This window comes from Ochotona curzoniae, unplaced genomic scaffold, assembly GCF_017591425.1.
Source record: "Ochotona curzoniae isolate NIBS_2020 unplaced genomic scaffold, NIBS_Ocur_1.0 contig_291, whole genome shotgun sequence".
Taxonomy (NCBI): Eukaryota; Metazoa; Chordata; class Mammalia; order Lagomorpha; family Ochotonidae; genus Ochotona; species Ochotona curzoniae.
Window position 1 is genome coordinate 14,570,723 of NW_024465649.1, and position 18,962 is coordinate 14,589,684.

The following is an 18,962-nucleotide window of genomic DNA, read 5'->3' on the forward strand; positions in this document are numbered from 1 at the left end:
GGCAGAGAGTCCAGCATCCTATTGTCAAGATAGTGAACAAGGGCCCGACAGCATGGCCTAGTGGCTAAAGTCCTCGCCTTGAACGCACAGGGATTCCATATGAGCGCTGGTTCTCATCCCGGCAGCTCCACTTCCCTTACAGCTCTCTGCTTGTGGCCTGGGAAAGCAGTCGAGGATGGCACAAAGCCTTGGGACCCTGCACCTGTGTGGGAGACCCAGAAGAGGTTCCTGGTTCCCGGCTTCAGATCGGCACAGCACTGGCTGTTGCAGCCACTTGGGAAGTGAATCATCAGATGGAAGATCTTCCTCTCTGTCTCTCCTCCTCTCTGTATATCTGACTTTCCAATAAAATAAATAAATCTTTAAAAAAAAATAGTGAACAGGTTCATTGTAAGTAAATCTTTGTCCGGAAGTTGAAATGCATACTGCATTGTATCCTCACATCTGGATGTTACTCTCCATTTCACAGCTACTGTACATCCCCTTAAATGAAAAGTCATAATACAAAATCAACAATAGAAAGAAAAATAGAAATTTACAATGCCATGAAGTTAAATGACATGTTACTAGATATGACAGTCTCCATTATACACAGCTACTATACATCCCCTTAAATGAAAAACCACAAAACAAAATCAACATCAGGGAGAAAAAAGAAATTAACAACATTATGAAGTTCAATAACATGCTACTACATGACTAACGTGTAGCTGAAGAAATGAAAATCAAGAACCTTCTTGCAGAAAATGATGCTACTGTATGATCTATGAGTCATTGAATGATTTAATCAGAAGAAAGTGTTTTGAACAGATGAAACCAACAGAAAACAACAAAACCCATGTGATATAGTTTCTGCTGGTTTTTTTTTTTTTTGGTGAAGTGTGTCTCTTCTAAACAATGAATAGATGGGTTTTGTTTTTTAACCCAGTCTGCTAATCTATGGCATTTGATTGAGCTTAAGCCATTTACATTCAGAGTTTAGTATGTATGGGTGATAAATTGGTCCTGTCATTTTAGCAATAGGTTGTTCATTGATTTAGTCTCCTGTTGTCATTTTACTGGGATGTTCTTCCCATTTGCCTTTGGTTTTGGTAGGTGCTATTCCTCTTCTCTGTCAAGAGAACATCTTGAAGCATCATTTGTAGGGCAAGTTTGAAAGAGGCAAATTCTTTTAACTGTTCTTTACTCTGAAAGAATTGTATTTCATTTTCAAGATAAAATAAAGCTTTGCTGGATATGTTATCCTAGGCCGACAATTTTTTTCTTTTAGAATCTGGAATATGTCACTCCATTCTCTTGTTGCCTGTAGAGTTTCCTGTGAGAGATAATTGGCATTTCTTTATATGTCAGTAGATTATTTTTTTCACGTGCACATCTAAGGATCTTTTCCTTAGGTTTGGTTGAAGAGAGCTTGAAGATCATGTGTCTTTTGATCAAGGTTGTTGGGAGTTCTGTGCCCCTCCTGGATCTTGTCTCCCAATTCTTTCCTCAGATTAGGGAATTTTTCCTTGATTATTTCCTTAAATAGATTTGCAAACTCAGCTTCTCTTTCTGCACCTTCCGGGACTCCCATAACTCTTATATTTGGCCTCTTAATAGTGTCTTCCAATTCTTGAATACTTTTTTTGGTCTGATCCAGCTCTGCTTCTAGCTTTTTGTTTGCTTCCCCCTGATGACAGGAAATATATTCCAATTCTGAGATTCTTTGTTCTGCTTGCTTCATGCTATTTTGGAGACTCTCCACTGTACTTTTAATTTGCTCTACTGTATTCTTAATTTCTGATATATCAGCCCTGATTTGCTTTACTGCTTCCTTAAATTCTTTGAACTCTTGTATATGCTTCTCATTTTTTATCAGAAGCTTTAAAATGAGTCTTATGGATTCTGTATTCCCCATTTTCTTGATGTCTTCCTCAGTGAACTCTGAGGTTGGCATAGGGTTTTGCTCCTTTGCAGAGGAGTTTTCAGTAATGTTTATTGTGCTTTTGTCTCTTCTTTTGCTCTTGATCATTGTACCTCTGGTTAGCAGAGTCTTTTCCTTGGGGCAGGTTTCTAAGCTTTGTCAACCACAGGTCTACAATGCGATTTTACTTATTGAAGTTGTCACACAACTCTTTGCTTGCAGCCACTTGTGCCACAACCTCCAGCGAGATCCAGGTCTGGGTTCTTATGTCAGATTTCCACCGTGGTCTCCATATCCCCAGCTCCTGGCTCACCACTCGCCACTTCCTGTGATACCGTGCTGAGGCTGCACCATTGTCTCTGCAACCTTTCTCCCACTTCTGGTTGGAGCAGGTCCCAGGATTAGAGACACCAGGTGTCCTATCTAGTTAGGTTGTTGGTGGCACTGATCTTGCTGGAACCTGTTGGACGTTAGGTCTGTGTGCCACATGGATCTATTTTGACCAGTACAATGCCACAGTTGTATTATTTTCCTGCAGGTCCATTGCAATTCATGGACCTCAGGGAGTTCTCGCGAGCTCAGCACATGCACAGTTCACTGTTGTCCCCTGCAGTCCTAAAGTTATTGCCACAGTGTGCAGAAATGGCACCTGATGCACCACTACTAGAGTTCTTGATCTGCCGGCCATCAGGTCTGAGGGCTCCCCAGACCTGTCTTGGGTGGAACCTGTAGAATGCCACATTGCTGCAGTTCACTGAATCAGAAATGAGTTTACTCCCAGCTCAGTGTATGCTCAGTCCTTTCCCTTGCCTTTGCCTCCTTACGCAAAATGGCACCCAATTCAGCTCTAGGGGGCTGACTCGGCTGTGAAATCCACCCTGTTCTCGCACTGCCTGTCTGGGATCTGCTGCTCTGTCTCTGCTCCTGGTCAAATCAAACAGACCAGCAGAATGGACAGTTCCTTGTCTGGGCTCACCTCCCAAGCTCCCAGTGAAAGTCCCTTCCTACCTGGTTGCTGGTGGAGTTCCTGCTGCTGGTGGAGTTCAGATCGCTGTTAGCTGAATGCCACTGGAGTATCAGTCACTGCAACACCACACTGCTGTGCCCACTGCTTTCCTGTGTCTGTCAGTCTCCAGGTACCCCTCTGCTGTTGTTCTGTCCTTTCCTATTTCCTGGAATGTGTCCTCTCTGCTTCATCCTGATTAAATGTTTTTCTGTCCGTTTAAACGTGTCCTTATCCTATTCTGCCATCTTGATTCTCCTGTACATGCTTTTGTTATTCCTGTTTTGTTTGTTTTTTCATCTGCATCTCTGAGCTTGTTTTCTTATCCACCTTGCTAGCTTTCGAGAGCAGGAACTTCACTGTATGCTGATTTTTAACTAAGTGAAATCATATATTTGAAAATTGCCTGCACATGCAATGCATGTTGTTATTTTTCACCTTATTTTGTCAACATGTTTGCATACCTACCTGTCATTGTGCAAGCAATTAAAGATACAGAAAGAAATAAGATTCATCTTCTGATTAGTTATTTGATGAGGTAGGGTTAGGCCTTGTAGCATAGAAGGTTAAGTCTACATGAGATGACTGTTGGTTTGAGTCCTGGTACCTCTGCTTCCAATCTGGTTTCCTGCTGATGCAGCCTAGGAAGTGCCAGATGATGTCTCAAGTGCTTGAGCCCTTACCACCACATGGGACACTCACAAAGAGTTTTGGGCTCCTGGCTTCAGTTTGGCCCAGTCCTCTGCTCTGGGAAGTGAATCAGCAAATGGAAGAGTCATTCTCTCTCTCCTTCCTCTGTTGCTTTGTCTTTCAAGTAGATGAAAACAAACATTAAAAATAATAATTTAGTGAAAGAGACAGATTTGAATGTATAGAAATACATTTTTCATAGCCACAGTTTCATTGGGGCTGTGATTGTGGTACAGCACATTAAACTACCACCAGTGTTACCAGCACCCCATATGGGTACCAGTTTGAGTCTTGACTGCTCCACCTTGCATGCAGCTCCCCTGCTAATGCACCTGGGAATTCAACAACAGGCGGCCTAGGTGCTTGGGTTCTGCAACCCCATGGAAGACCCGGATAGAATAATAGACTTTGGCCTGGCCCAGCTCCAATCATTGCAGCCATTTGGGGATTAATTCAAATGATGAAATATTTTTTCCCCTCTCTCCCTGTGTAACTCTGGCTTTCAAATAAGTAAATAAATGTTAAAAAAAAAATGATTATATAATGAAACATACGTTGAGATAGGACATGATGGAAAGGTTTTGCAAGATCCAAAAATAGAATTGATTTGCTTAAGGTAATTTAACTTTCTGCATCAGTTCTGAGGGGCAAATCATATTGAAATCCCAGCTGCTTAAGAGGGAGATGTTGGGCAGAAGTGGCTGTTCGAAGAACTCTCCTCCTGTTGCCGGTGTCCGGAGTTTGAATGTGCAGCTAGCCCTGCAGAACTAAAGACGCTGCCTTTTACAGCAAGAAGCTCTCACAGCCTGCAAGGTCTCAGCTCCTAAGTGGAAGCATATCAATTACAAAGCGCAAACCTCCTATCTAATTCCCAGGACTACTGGGTGATTTCCACAACATGGGCCTTAGTGCATAATTTATGCACTCACTTTGTAGCTTTGTAATTAAATCTGCAGAGGATTTGGAGAGACATGGCTGTCCTGGCACAACTCCCTGCATCTGTAAAATCCACTCTACTGCAGCGCAAAGCCATGGCATTGAGCACTCCCCTGCCCCACCCAGACAGCTAATGACAGATTGTACTATGGCTGCAATTAAGTAGGAAGTAGACACTGGACAAATAAGCAAAATTAACAAGCATGTGAATTGATTAACCCACATATCCTTCCAGACTGAATTCCCATTAAATTCAGGGTCTTTACCACACATTTCAACTTCCTGATGTATATTATGTGTGTCCTAAATTTTCTCCCAGGAGCACTAGTAAAATAAATCTAACATTTATCAAGTGTTAATAATCTGGTATTCTGGCCCCCTGTGAGTGATTTCACATTCATTTTATTTTTAACATAATATCTATTTGAAAGTCAGTTACAGAGAGACACAACACAGAAAGCTGCAACCACCAGGGCAGCCAGGCTAAAGCCAGGAGCTTGTTCTGTTTCTCTCACATGGATGCAAGGATACAAAGAGTTTGGCCATCTTTCTCTGCCTTTCCCAGTCCAGGAACAGACAGCTGGGTCAGAAGCAAAGCCACTGGGACTCTGACTGTGAGTTCCTCTCTGGCAACAGGGAGACCAAACTGGCAACCATTGAAATGCCAGTCCCAGACAGTGGCTTTATCTACTGTACCACAATACAGGCCCTACATTAATCTTATTGGGAATTTGTTCAATATCAAGAGTTTCAAAGTGCCCATTAGGGAGCATGACTTGGTTTGTGCCCCAATACATGTCTAAGTATCTGTAGTAAACTTTATACCAACACTTCACAACTGAAACTTGAAGGAGGGGGATGTGAGAATTTGATGAGCTCAATAATTGGCTCCAAATCTAAATTATTCATTAGGCCAAGAAGACACAATTCTTAGGGCTCAGGGGCAAGACCATGTCTTTTTGATTTATTGATTTTTATTGGAAAGGCAGATTTACAGAGAGAAGGAGAGACAGAGAGAAAGATCTTCTGCCTGCTGGTTCATGCTCCAAATGGTAGCAATGGCCAGAGTTGAGCCAATTCAAAGCCAGGAGCCAGGAGCCTTTGCTGGGTCTCCCACACAGGGCAAGGGTCCCAAGACTTTGGGCCATCCCTCAAGTGCTTTCCAGGGCACAAGCGGGGAGTTGGAGGAGAACTGGATCAGCTGGGACATGAACCTGAACCTGTATGTGATCATGACCCACAAGACAGTATCTTTATTTTAATCTTTTTCAAAAACAGAAGAAAGAGCCTGGTGCAATGCCTCTGTGACTAAATACTTTGCATGTGCCTGGATCCTGTGTGGGATGAAAAATAAAGTATCAAAAAATAAAATAATAATAGTATAATGATAATGACAGTGACGTTTCTGGTCCAGGTTCTGGCTACTCCATACTTCTAACCCAGCCTCTGACTGATGTGCATTCTTGGAGGCAGCAGGTGATGGTTCAGTACTTGGGCTGGAGCTCTTGATTCCTCCTTTCAGTGGAGCCAACCCTGGCTAATCAAAGCCGTTTGAGGAGCAAAAGATCCATTGATCTACTGTCTATCTAATCTATTGTTCTCTCTGTTTCTGTCTCTTGGCTCTTCCAACTCATCATTCTGCCTTTCAAATAAATAAACACATTTTTTTTTTTAAAAAGCATAATGTGGCCCTAATTACCTCCTAAATCACACAACTAGGTTAGGCACAAGATCAGTTAGGGCCTGCAAGCAAGACTCACATTTGGATAGATGCATCTAGAGGTTGAAAACTGTGCTTTTGTTTCTCTTCCTGTGCCTGGCTCATAAAGATAACTCAATAAACACTGAATTGAGTCACCCCAATGGATATTATACAGTGATGCTAGGGTTTGAATGTATGTGTCCTTGCAAAATACATATGTTGAAACCTGCTTAAATGCCAAGTGATGGAATAAAAAGACAGAGCTTGGAGAGGTGATTATTGTCCTATTAAAGAGCACTTTCGAGAGCTGCCTGTCTAGTCCTTCCCTCTCTTATGCTATGAAAAAAACATGGCACTAGTCTATGGCCATACCACCCTGAACACGCCCGATCTCGCCTGATCTCGGAAAAGACATGGCACTAGTCCACTTTCGTCTCCTTCTACCATGTTATGATGCAGAAGACGCTGAATTTGCAGGCATCCTGCTCATGGACGTCCTCCAAAACTGTAAGCTATAGATGTCTGACCTGAACTAGTTATTCAGTCTTAGGGAGTTTGTTACAGCAGCACAAATGGACCAAGACAAATGAATGCTGCCTTATTTTTTTTTTTTAAGATTTATTTATTTTTATTCACTCCCCAAGTGGCTGCAACAGCCAGAGCTGAGCCCATCCAAACCCAGGAGCCAGGAGCTACTTTGGATGTCCTGTGTTGGGTGCAGGGTCCCAAGGCTTTGGGCCATCTTCAACTGCTTTCCCAGGCCACAAGCAAGGAGCTGAATGGGAAGTGGGGCTGCTGGGATTAGAACCAGCGCTCATATGGAATCCTGGCACGTGGGAGGACTTTAGCTGCTAGGCTACTGCACTGGGCCCAACACTGCCTTCCTAAGGCTAAGAAAACCCTGTGGATTTTTAAACCTTTGCATTTATCAATTTGCAGAGTTTTGAAATCACAAGATTAAGCAGACATATTTGCTCATGAATAAATACATGTGCCTTTTGACCATATCTCAGACTTTAATATATCTCATGATTTATGATATCAGCATAACATCCTACCAGTAAATATAGTTTCATGTATAATGAAATTTTTAAATCCATCAATTCATTTCACCTCTCACTATGCTAAGAACTGAGAACATAGAGGCAAAGAAGCTACAGAAGTCACTGCCCTTGAGATCATGGCCGACTTGATTCACCCTTCCACAGAAGGTGAGCAGAAAGTACCACAGTAGTACAGGAGGTTCCAACTTATCAGAATAGAAATGATTTCCCATAAAGGCTCGTGTGCACTGTGGATGCAACAATGGTTATCATAGCAGAGATATTAAGACGGCTTTCCTATTGTTCATCATATCACATTCCTTCCAAAAGCCTGGCCCCATTGGTGCTTAGAGCAGAGTTCTTAAGTAGAGGCCAGTTTTGCACACATGCACACATACACACACACACACACACACACACACACACACACACACACTCACACACTCACACACACCAGAGCACGTTTGGCAAATTGCTGGAGACATTTTTAATTGACACCCTTCCTGAGAGAAGCACTGGGAACATCAAAAAGCCAGTGATGCTGTTAAAATCCGACAGTGTAGAAGACAGGCCCTCACAAAGCATTATCTAGACCAAAATATCAGTAGAACTGAGATAGAAAAATTATGACCTTGAGGAATCAGATCTGACCTCTCCCAGGTGGAATTCAAGGTTTGGACCAATTTGGCTCTGTTCTACATTTCTGCTTTATCTTTTTCTTCTTTGTTTTCTGGATCTTCTGTCTTCCCAGGAACCTTATGTTTCAAACCTACGTGACTTGAAGAAAGTTAAGAGTCGTAAAGCACTTGGAGTCCAAAGTCTGGCAGCTCCTGCTGTGTGAATCCAAGCTTGACTATTTGTAAATCGTGTATGTGTGCCTGGACAAGTTAGCCTCCATCTGTAATGGGAAGAGCAATGCTTATTGCTATTGTGAGGACTATGAGACAAGGCAAGCAGTTTTGCATGCTACCTGGTGCATCCCTCTACCCTGAGCTCTTGCTGGGCTCGCCTTTCTTTACTAGCACCAATCCCAGGCTTCCTTGTTGCTCCATGTTTGAGCATTTCATGTAATTCTCAGCCAATCTTTCCTTCCACTTACAAAGATCTCATCTGGCTGTGTGGTGTAAAATGATACATGACCCCCAAATTTATAGTTCACTTCTGTGAATTTCAGGTTTATATGTTTTAATTGCCTTGATGTTCCTGATTGTCTATCAACCTCTCCAACTTAGTATCATCAAAGTGAGCTTTAAAAAAAAAAATCAACTGGGCCCAGTGGCGTGGCCTAGCAGCTTGAGTCCTCGCCTTGAACGCGCCAGGATCCCATATGGGTGCCGGTTCTAATCCCGGCAGCTCCACTTCCCATCCAGCTCCCTGCTTGTGGCCTGGGAAAGCAGTGGAGGGTGGCCCAAAGCCTTGGGACCTGCACCCATGTGGGATCTGCATAGCACTGGCTGTTGCGCTCACTTGGGGAGTGAATCATCGGATGGAAGATCTTCCTCTCTGTCTCTCCTCCTCTCTGTATATCTGACTTTCCAATCAAAATAAAATAAATCTTAAAAAAAAAAAACAACCAAGTGATGTCACTGTTTTCAACGATATCCCATTGTATTGATCCTTCCCATGATCTGTAAGCCATTTGATGTCTTGACTCGACCCCCTTTTCACCCTTATCTCCTGACATTGTCGTCTTTTCTCACAGCATCAAGCTACATTGGCTATCTGATGATCAGACGACATAGATTCATTTGCCTTTTCAGTGCCTTTGCACTTGATGTTGTGTTTGCCTGGAAAAATTATCCTAGAGCAACACGTGGTTTCTCATTCAGGTCTCAACAGCAGTATTATTTCAAGAAGGCCTTTTCTCAGCCTGTTTTCTCTCCTGGACTACAGACTGCTTCATCTCCTCTAAGGAAGTCATTAGCTTGTCTTACTTTTTAGAGTGTGTAACATTCTCTGATGTTTATTTGCCTCTTTTGGGATGCTTGGTCTCCCCCCGATAGAAAGTGAGCTTCATGAAAGCAGAAGATGTGTCAGCCTCATTTTCCACTGAATCTTCAGTACGTACCCCAGTGTCTGGCAGATCGGACCTCAACAGATGGATAATGAATGGATGACTGGTGTGAAATGAAAGTGTGGTAAGAAGATTTGAGTTTTAACTCCTTTTTCATTTCTGAGTGACCCTGGCAAGTCACTCTTTCTCTTTAGAACCTGTTTATTCCTCTGTAAAGTAAGCATAATGGCATCCTCCTCACATATTGGTGTGAGGATTGAGTGATAATGTTACATGATAAGTGCCTGACGCAGTGCTTTGTACACAGCCTAATGTTCAACAGATGCTGGTGCTGAGGTATGTGTTGGGGTGCAATGGCTAACGCCATATTTGCCATGTTTGCATCCCACATTGGAATGCAGGTTTGAGTCTCGGCTATTCCACTTCTGATTCTGCTTCCTGTTAATGTGCCTTGGAAGGCAAAAGATAAAATACTTGAATCTGGGTATCACTAGTCCCCTTACATGGGAGCAACAGATGGAATTCTTAGCTCCTGACTTCCAGCGTGACCCAGCCCCAGCTATTTCAACCATTTGGGGGAATGAACCAGCATATGGAAAAATCTCTGTCACTCTGCCTTTCAAATAAATAAATCTTTGTTTAATGTTGATTTTTTTTTTTCTTTCTTGGAGCCTCATTCTCCACACAGAAGGGGGAATAGCATGGGTTGTATGGCGCTGAGTTGTTGCGGAAATGATAATAACTTGCAATTCTTTCCCCTTTTTGCCTTTGCACTTAGCATTCCCTTTGCTTCTTGCCTGGTTCACTCCAGCGGCACTCCTTCTGGAAACCCTTGCTGAGCTCCTACATGGGTTAGGGCCTTTGTTGGGCGCCCCGGCCCTGGGTGTTTCTGTTGAAATAAGCAGGCATCACAGGCTACTGCTTCTTCCCTGGTTGGGGGAGCGGATGCATGGATGGACTGGTGGAGAGATGACATAAGCAGTTGTGTGAGAGTGCTTTGAACCCAGCTACACCAAAGTTGCCCAAGGCTCACAGAACCCCCCAAGGGCCAGCCTCAGCTGGCCCTGCCACTCCCCTACTCCCTAGGAACCCTGCCTGCAGCTCCCTTAAGATTTGGCTACTTGACTTTCCCACCCCCAGCACCTCAGCCCTTTAACATCTTCCCGTGTGGTCTCCAACCATTGGCTGCAACCTCATTACTGTCCCCTACTCCTCTGAGGCCTCGAATGGGAGGCAACCAGGTGACAGCTGCAGATAATCTTGGCCCCTGCCCCAGGGCCAAAGAAGAGACAGTGACAGTGGAGCGAAGGATCTGGCCAGAGCGCGGTGAGGTTGGACGCGGGAACACAGATGAAAAATGAAGCAGCTGCAGCTACTACCACTGCTGCTGGCCACCTGCACTCTTGGGATGCAGGTGCAGCGCCAGGTCTATCTGCGTGAAGAATTCCTAGATGGGGGTGAGTGGTCTGTTGGGTGGAGGGACACCAAACCACACTTCACAACCTCTTCCTCCTTCCTCTACTTTAGGGGTCAGGCAACTTTCCTATAAGGACAAAGTGCAGTCTGCAAGCTGAGCAAGCCTGGAAGAGCAGGTGACCCACCTGCATTTCCCTTTCTTTCTACCCAATGAGGACAATGAGGGTCTTGGAAAATTAGTTCTGAGAATTAAAGCAATGCAAAGCAGTGCCCTTGGTCTATAGTAGGTGTGCAATAAATGTTCTCTTCTTTCCAACCTGAAAGCATGAACAAGTTAACCCTGGAGGGACGAGTTAGAGCTGTAATTTTGACAGTGAATGTTCCGTGTTTTATGAAACATCAGCGCTTAGTTGGGATTTTGGAGGACATTTGGTCTGATTTCCTCCCTGGATACCTAGGAACAAGCAGAAATTATGGCAAAGTTTACTCACCTAAGGACAGGTGTTCAATGCTGCTGCTTCAGGTACTCCCCTCAAAACGCCTCCCCCACATCGTGTGTGTGTGTGTGTGTGTGTGTGTGTGCGTGTGTGTGCGTGTGTGTGTGTGTGTTGGATATCAAGATGAGTCCATATTCCATCCTAAAACCTAGATCAGCCCTTTCCCCTTTCTGGGACTCAGTTTTCCAATCTGTGATACAGGTATCTGTGTGTTTGAGCATGGTAAGTTGCAGAGTAAAGAATTAGTGAGTCCAGGCAAGGGAATGAGTCAGGAAGGCTTCAGCAGCAGGGTGAATCCCCAGCAATGATTTAAAGGATAGCCAAGAGCTTATAGGACTACGAGAAAGGCATCCCAGCAAAAAGGAATAACATGAACAAAATCCGCAAATTGTTATGATTGAACAGCAAGGTTTCTTCAGGGTGTGCGGGGGGATGGTGGTTAAAATGAACCTCGAGGGCAGGGAGGGGCCGGATCAGAGAGCATGGGGAGGACTCAGGTCTTGGCCTGCTGCTGAAAGCAGTAGGAGGGCCAGTCGAGGTGGCAAGCTGGGACAAACAAACTCCATTCAGGTTTCAGAAAGAGTACTTCGGCGAATGTGTGGCCATGGATTGTGGAGCTGGAGACAGAAAACCGTCTAGGAGGCAGCTGTAGCCTCTTGGTGAGACGTGAAGAAGCTGTACCTGCATAATGGCAATTCAGGGGAGGGGGCAGACACGGGGAATGATTCCGAATTGGCTGATCTACGGGCTATAAGAACCATTCTTGTTCACCAACACTATAGGGGAGCCTTTTTCCAGGGACAGGTGGGTGGTCCGCATTTCCTGATTGCCTTCAGTCATCCTTTACATAGAGCCCCATGAGGCTAAAGCATCTCACTGCTGCCTCTTTGATCCAGATCTGAGCTTAGCTGGCTTCAGCTGTCCCACAATCCCTGGGGCAGAAGGCAGAGAACATGCTCAGGCCTGTCCTCACTTCCCCAAGGACCACACTCCAGTTGCCCCACGCAGCAGAGTGAAACGCCCAAGGGTTTTGGCAGCATGTGTTTCTGAAATGCTCTCTGGAATCAGTGAACAAGTCAGCTCAAGGCCCAAAGCAGTTGACAGGGTCAAAATCAAGATAAAATCCAGTGGCACCTTATGTGCAAGAGAGGCTCTCCACCTGACATCGCCTTGTCCAGGAAGCCTCGTGTAGAGTTGCCCTAGCTTCCTGGGCCTGTTGTTGTCAGCCCTGCCCACACCATAGCTGTCCAAATACCTGGTTCTCTTTTGTGTTTCCCATGTAAAACTCAGTAGCTGGCTAGTGAGGTACCCAATTAAGGACTATGGAGTGATTGAAAAGAACCTGGACACACACCAAAACTATAACATCCCCAAAATAAAACAATTCAAGGGCTGGCGTCTTGATGCAATGAGCTAAGGCACTACTTCCAACACTAACAACCCAAATCCAAGTGCAGGTTTGAGTTCCAGATGTTTTACTTCCCATCCAGTTCCCTGGTAATGTGCTTGGGAAGGCAGCAAATGATAGCCCAAGTGCCTGGACTCCTGATACTCATGTGGGAAACCTGGATGGAGTTCCAGATTCCTGACTTTGACCTGAACCAGCCCTGGCTGTTGCAAACATATCGGGAGTGAATTAGCGGATGGAAGATCCCTCTTTCTCTCTCTCTCTCATACCCATGCGCACGCGCACACACACACACATACACACACACACTTTCTATTCCTCTGCCTTCAAGTAAGTAATTTTTAAATCTTTTATTTATTATTATTGTCATTTTATGATACAGTTCCATAGTCCCTGGGATTTGACTTATCCCCTCCCCAATTGTCCTCACAATGAGTTCCCCATATCAGTACTAAAGTATAGTTCTTCATACACAGTCATATGTCCATCATCCTATTGTCATATAGTGAACAGTTTCACTAGGAGTCTATCTTTGTCTGGAAGTAGAAATGCATACTGCATTGTATCCTCACATCTGTATATGTTACTCTCCATTTCACAGTTACTGTACATCCCCTTAAATGAAAAGTCATAATACAAAATCAATAATAGGAAGAAAAATAGAAATTTACATTGCCATGAAGTTAAATGACATGTTACTAGATATGACAGTCTCCATTACACAGCTACTATACATTCTCTTAAATGAAAAACCACAAAACAAAATCAGCAACATCAGGGAGAAAAAAGAAATTAACAACACCATGAAGTTAAATAACATGCTACTACATGACTAATGTGTTGCTGAAGAAATGAAAAAGTAAATCAAGAACCTTCTTGCAGAAAATGACGCTACCATATGATCTACGAGTCACTGAAAGTGTTTTGAAGAGATAAAACTAACAAGAAAAAAAAAATCAAAATCCACGAGATATAGTTTCCACTGATCTTTGTTGGTGAAATGTATCTCCTGTAGGCAACAAATAGATGGGTTTTATGTTTGATTGAGCTTAAGCCATTGTCATTCAGGGTTAATATGTATGGGTAATAAATTGGTCCTGTCATTTTAGGAATGGGTTGATCATTGATTTAGTCTCCTGTTGTTATTTTACTAGGATGTTCTTCCCATTTGCCTTTGGTTTTGTTGGGCGCTATTCCTTTTCTCTAACAAGAAGAACATCTTTAAGTATCCTTTGTAGGGCAGGTTTGAAAGAGGCAAATTCTTTTAGCTTTTGTTTACTCTGGAAGAATTTTATTTCATTTTCAAAGACAAAAGAAAGTTTTGCTGGATATGTTATCCAAGGCCGACAATTTTTTTCTTTTAGAATCTGGAATATGTCACTCCATTCTCTTGTTGCCTGTAGAGTTTCCTGTGAGAGATCTCCTGTGAGCTTAATTGACATTTCTTTGTATGTCAGTAGATTTTTTTCATGTGCACATCTAAGGATCTTTTCCTTAGGTTTGGTTGAAGAGAGCTTGATTTTCATATGTCTTGCTGAAGATCGCTTTTGATCAAGTAATTTTTTTCTCCTAAAGAATCTTACTGGACGGAAGAACGTTCATGGGAAATGCACATTGTTTTTTTTTTAAAAAAAAGCAGAGATTTCAAGAAATTGCATAAAAATAAATGTATCTTTCCATGCCATTTTCCCCTTACATTTTGCAGTTCCATTGTAATTGTTAAGGGCAAGAGCTTATCCTAGAGGAAGCAACTCTAATTGTAGTTATTGGGCTAAGAGGAGAGACATTAAGAGACCCATGCTGAGAGTTTGATTTTGCTCAGGTTGAGCAGTGTTGTGAAGTGGAGTCCCCAGGGCTCTGAGATTTATCTTCAGCTGAGAAGATCCAGGAATCTGATATTGTTTATGTACTTCAAACCAGGAGGGGATGCAGCTGAGTTGTTCTACCCACTCTCACATAAACAGATACATTAATAAGATGCTAATACATTCATGAGCATCTTAGACTTCACCTGTCTCAGGCAACACTTTTGTGTTACAGCTGAGGTTTCTCTCTCTCTCTTGGTCTTCATCTTAGAAAGTGGCCCAAGCATTCTCCTGGTTTATCAGATTTGGAAAAAAAAATCTAGGAGTTATTTTTGATTCCTTTGTTTTCTTCTCCTACATCTAACCTGTTAGCAAGTTTAGTTGATGCCACCTTCACAATATGTGCCAAACATGGTATGTTACAACTCTCCTATCACCACTTTCCAAGTCTCTCATGGGGACTCTTCCAGTAACTTACTTGAATAGCCTCTTCTGCTTCTGCTTCCTTCTAGTCATTTCTTCCATAAACTTTGGGATGATCTTTTTGAAGTGTAAATAGAACAGCATCATGCTGGAAATTTAAAACGTCTGTTGCCTTCCTGTTCAATTGAAAATGAAATCTAACTTCCTTATCACTCCGTAGAAGAACCTCTATGAGCTGTTCCCTGCTTACCTCTCTATTCTTACTCCCTACTCATTTATTACATCCCAGTGGCTTTCTAGATCTTTCTCAGATACCTCAAGTTCAGTTTCCTCCCAGGACCTTTTCTTCTTTTGGATCCCCAACATGTTTTTCTCCTTCTCATCATTCAGTTTTCTGCTTAAATGTTACCTCAAAGGGGCTCCTCTTGTTCAGTTGTCAAAAATTATTCCCCCATTTTTCAATTATACTGTATCTTTTTATGTGATTTAATTGTTTGGAGATGTAACTTGTATACAGTAAAATGCACCCATGTAGACTATATCACAAGGCAGGCGTTTTGCATGGTGGTTAAGCTATTGCCTGAGAAATCTGCATCCCATATCGGAATGCTTGGATTCCACTCCCAGCTCCATTCTGATTCTAGTTTCCTGCTTGTGTTCACCCTGGGAGGCACCAGGTGATAGTTCAGGTACTTTGGTCTCTGCCACAGCCCCTACCAGCCACCAAGAAACCTAGATTGAGTTCTGAGCTGTTGGCCTGACACAGCCTCAGGTTTTCTGAGCATTTGGCAAATGAATCAGCAAAGGGAAGATTTGTCTTTCTCTGTCTCTCTACCCTTCAAATCAATTAAATAACTAAAAATCTTAAAACAAAGTTACTGCTCCTTGAATTTTGAGAAGTGAATATATCTGTGTGACTAATCAACATAAAGAATATTACTCTACCCCACTAAGTTTTCTTGTGAACATTTGCATGCTAAATTTCAAGGAATACTTTTCACTCTACGATACAATTCTAGTTTGTGTATTTATTTCTTGTTATCATCATCATTAAATTAGCTTCCTGAGAAGAAGTGCTTAATTTTGTTGAATGCCTGTTGCATAGCACTGTACTTTCTCTTTACATGTGGTTTTATTAAATATCTTTGTAGTTCTCTAAGGAAGATATAGCAATGTTTTAGTAATGAGGAAACTGAGGTGAAAAGCACTCGAATGATTTTCCCTAGTTTGCACAGCTAATGTCAAAAGCAGTTAGTTGGAATTAGTAGGCGACATCTGGAAAGTATCCCATGTGAGCTTAAGTCATGGCTCGCTGAGGTAGTGGGAATGGAAGCCTGACTACAGCAGTGCAGAAAGTGGATGAGATTAGATGGTGAATACAACAGGTGTGTGTTATGTTTTGGAGTATTCTGACTGAAGAGGAGGTTGAATAGAACCTAATTACTTCAGTAGATAATTGGTGATGCAAAGTGCTTGTACGCAGTTAACACAAGGTAGGGATTTTGCAGAAAGGCCAATATGGCAGACATCTGCTGTAAGGAGTAACTTTGGTGATGGTTCTACATCTCTTTTAACTTTATAATGTATGCTCAATTCAAATTTTGTGGAAGGAAGGAAAGAAGGGATGAAACAGTTGGGCAGAAGGAAGCCAAGTGACAGAAAAGAAACAGGGTTTGGGGGCTGGAGGTGGGATGGGGGATTGATGTGATGGCTCAACTGGCTAATACTCTACCTGAAAGTTCAGGTATTCCATATGGGTACCAATCAATGTCTCAGTTGCTCTATTTACCATCCAGCTCTCTGATTACGGCCTGGAAAAGTAGTGGAGGATGACCCAAAGCCTTGGGACCCTGCACCCATGTTGGAGACACAGAAGAGCCTCTTGGCTTCAAATTGGCTCAGCTCTAGCCATTGTGGCCATTTGGGGAGTGAATCAGCAGATGGAATATCTTTCTATCTTTCCTTCTAGCCTGTAAATCTGTCTTTCCAATAAAAATAACTGAGTCTTTTTTTAATCACTTGGATTCTTTTTTATTTTAAGATTTATTTGTTTTTATTGGAAAGTCAGATATACAAAGAGGAGGAAAGATAGAGAGGAAGATCTTCCATCTGATGATTCACTCCCCAAGAGGCTGCAACAGTTGGAACTGAGCCAATCCGAAGCCAGGAGCTAGGAGCTCTTCTGAATCTCCCATGTGGATACAGGGTCCCAAGGCTTTAGGCCATCCTCAACTGCTTTCCCAGACCACATGCACGGAGCTGGATGGGAAGCAGGGCTGCTGGGATTAGAACTGGTGGCCATATGGAATCCTGTGAGTGCAAATTGAGGATTTTAACCACTATACTATTACGCTTGACCCAATAAATCTTTTTTAAAATAATTATTTAATTTTATTGTAAAGTCAGAAATATACAGAGGAGGAGAGACAGAGGGTAAGATCTTCTGTCCACTGATTTACTCCCCAAGCAGCTGCAGCGGTTGGAGCTACGCCGATCCAAAGCCAGAAGTCCAGAGCCTCTTCTAGGTCTCCCATGCGGGTACAGGGTCCCAAGGCTTTGGGCCATTCAAAACTGCTTTCACAGACCACAAGCAGGGAGCTGGATGGGAAGTGGGGCAGCTGGGATTAGAACCAGTGCCCAAATGGGATCCTGGTGCATGCAAGGTGAGGACTTTCTAGCCAATAGGCTACCACACTGGGCCCAAAATAAATAAATCTTAAAAAAAAAGATTGAAAAAAGAAACAATTGGAGCAAGAGGATGTGTGAGAATAGGTACTCATCAAGCAACAGGGTGTAAGAATCGGAGCAGAAGAGGCCAGGGTTATGGATAGGAGGAAGTCATATAGTTTGATATTTCAGAGCAATATCTGGTGATAAGGTCCAAGGTGTGAATTTGTGGGCAGATGGCCAAACTGGAATGTAATTGAAAGTTAGTAGAAATGGGGAGAGGCCAAGGTATGGATGGGTTGTCCTGTAGACAGGGAAGTCACCGGTATGGTGGTAGACTTGAGTGAATGGGAAGACCGTGCTGGGTGCCAGTACTTTGAGCAAATGACATAACTGAGATGGTAAATGATCAGGGAAAGCAAGGTAGGAAGTAAGAGCAAAGAAGACTCTATAGGCAACCCCTGACCTGCAAGCCACGATGCTCTCCACTTCAGCTCTGGACAAGGTGTTCCAAAGGACTGCAGGCTGGTGGATGGCGCAAAACACTTTTCAGTGTCTGTGGCTTCTGTCCTGATGATGGGATTGCTAGTGCAGCCTTTCTAAGGCACAGGATGGGATATCAATCAACAACCTTGGTATTGTTCATGCCATCTTCCCTTTGTCTAGGAATTTTTTTTCCATTGAGGAAATAGCAATCAGAAATGTAACAGCACTCGATAAATATATAACATAAATAATGTGAATAGCTAATATTTGGATAATTTTTAATGTCATGAGTTAACATGATGTAATATTGGATATAAAAAATACAAAATTATTTATTCTCTGTGTTTAGACCTGCCAGCAGGCCCCGAGGTCACCAAGGACATTGTCCTTCAGCTGTAAAAACCACCAGACAAGCTGGTGAGGAATGTCTGCTTTATTATGCACAGGCTGCAGCTTTTAAAGGGTGAGGAAGGGGAGGGCAGGAGCGTGTCTTCGACCCCGCCCCCCACCTCTCCCATCACAGACACTGTAATTGGCTATATAGCACTTCTATTCCTCTTGACCTTCTATCCATGTTGGAGGACACACTCCATGTGTAGGCCTGGGAGTTGTGCCTGAGGGCCATTGGGTAGTAAACTCTAAGCCACACCCACCAGGTTACAGGGTAGGGGCCTGGGGCGAATGCCCACAATTTATAATTCATAGATTGTCATTATGTAAGATATATTTGTGCATAGAAAAAGAAAAGGAAGAAAACATACCAAAATGTAAATAGTATCGAGGCCGGAAGCAGGCTAATTCCCAGTCCACAGCACGGGCATCCCATAAAGGTGCTAATTTGTGTTCCTCCCCACTGCTCAGCTTCTGATTCAGCTCCCTGCTTATACCCTGGGATAGCAGTGGAGATGGCCCAAGTCCTTGGGACCCTGCATCCACATGGTAGATCTGGAGGAAACTCTTGGCTTCTGG

General features: G+C 43.1%; 1 protein-coding gene across 1 annotated transcript in view; it reads left to right on the plus strand.

The window, feature by feature from the left end:
* Nucleotides 1–10,648: 10,648 nt before the first annotated feature.
* Nucleotides 10,649–18,962, plus strand: part of LOC121155320 (calreticulin-like) — a 41,113-nt gene continuing 32,799 nt past the window's right edge. The window contains exon 1 of the mRNA XM_040978614.1: nucleotides 10,649–10,748. Within this exon, the coding sequence (XP_040834548.1) occupies nucleotides 10,649–10,748 (100 nt within the window). The remainder of the gene's footprint in view (nucleotides 10,749–18,962) is intronic.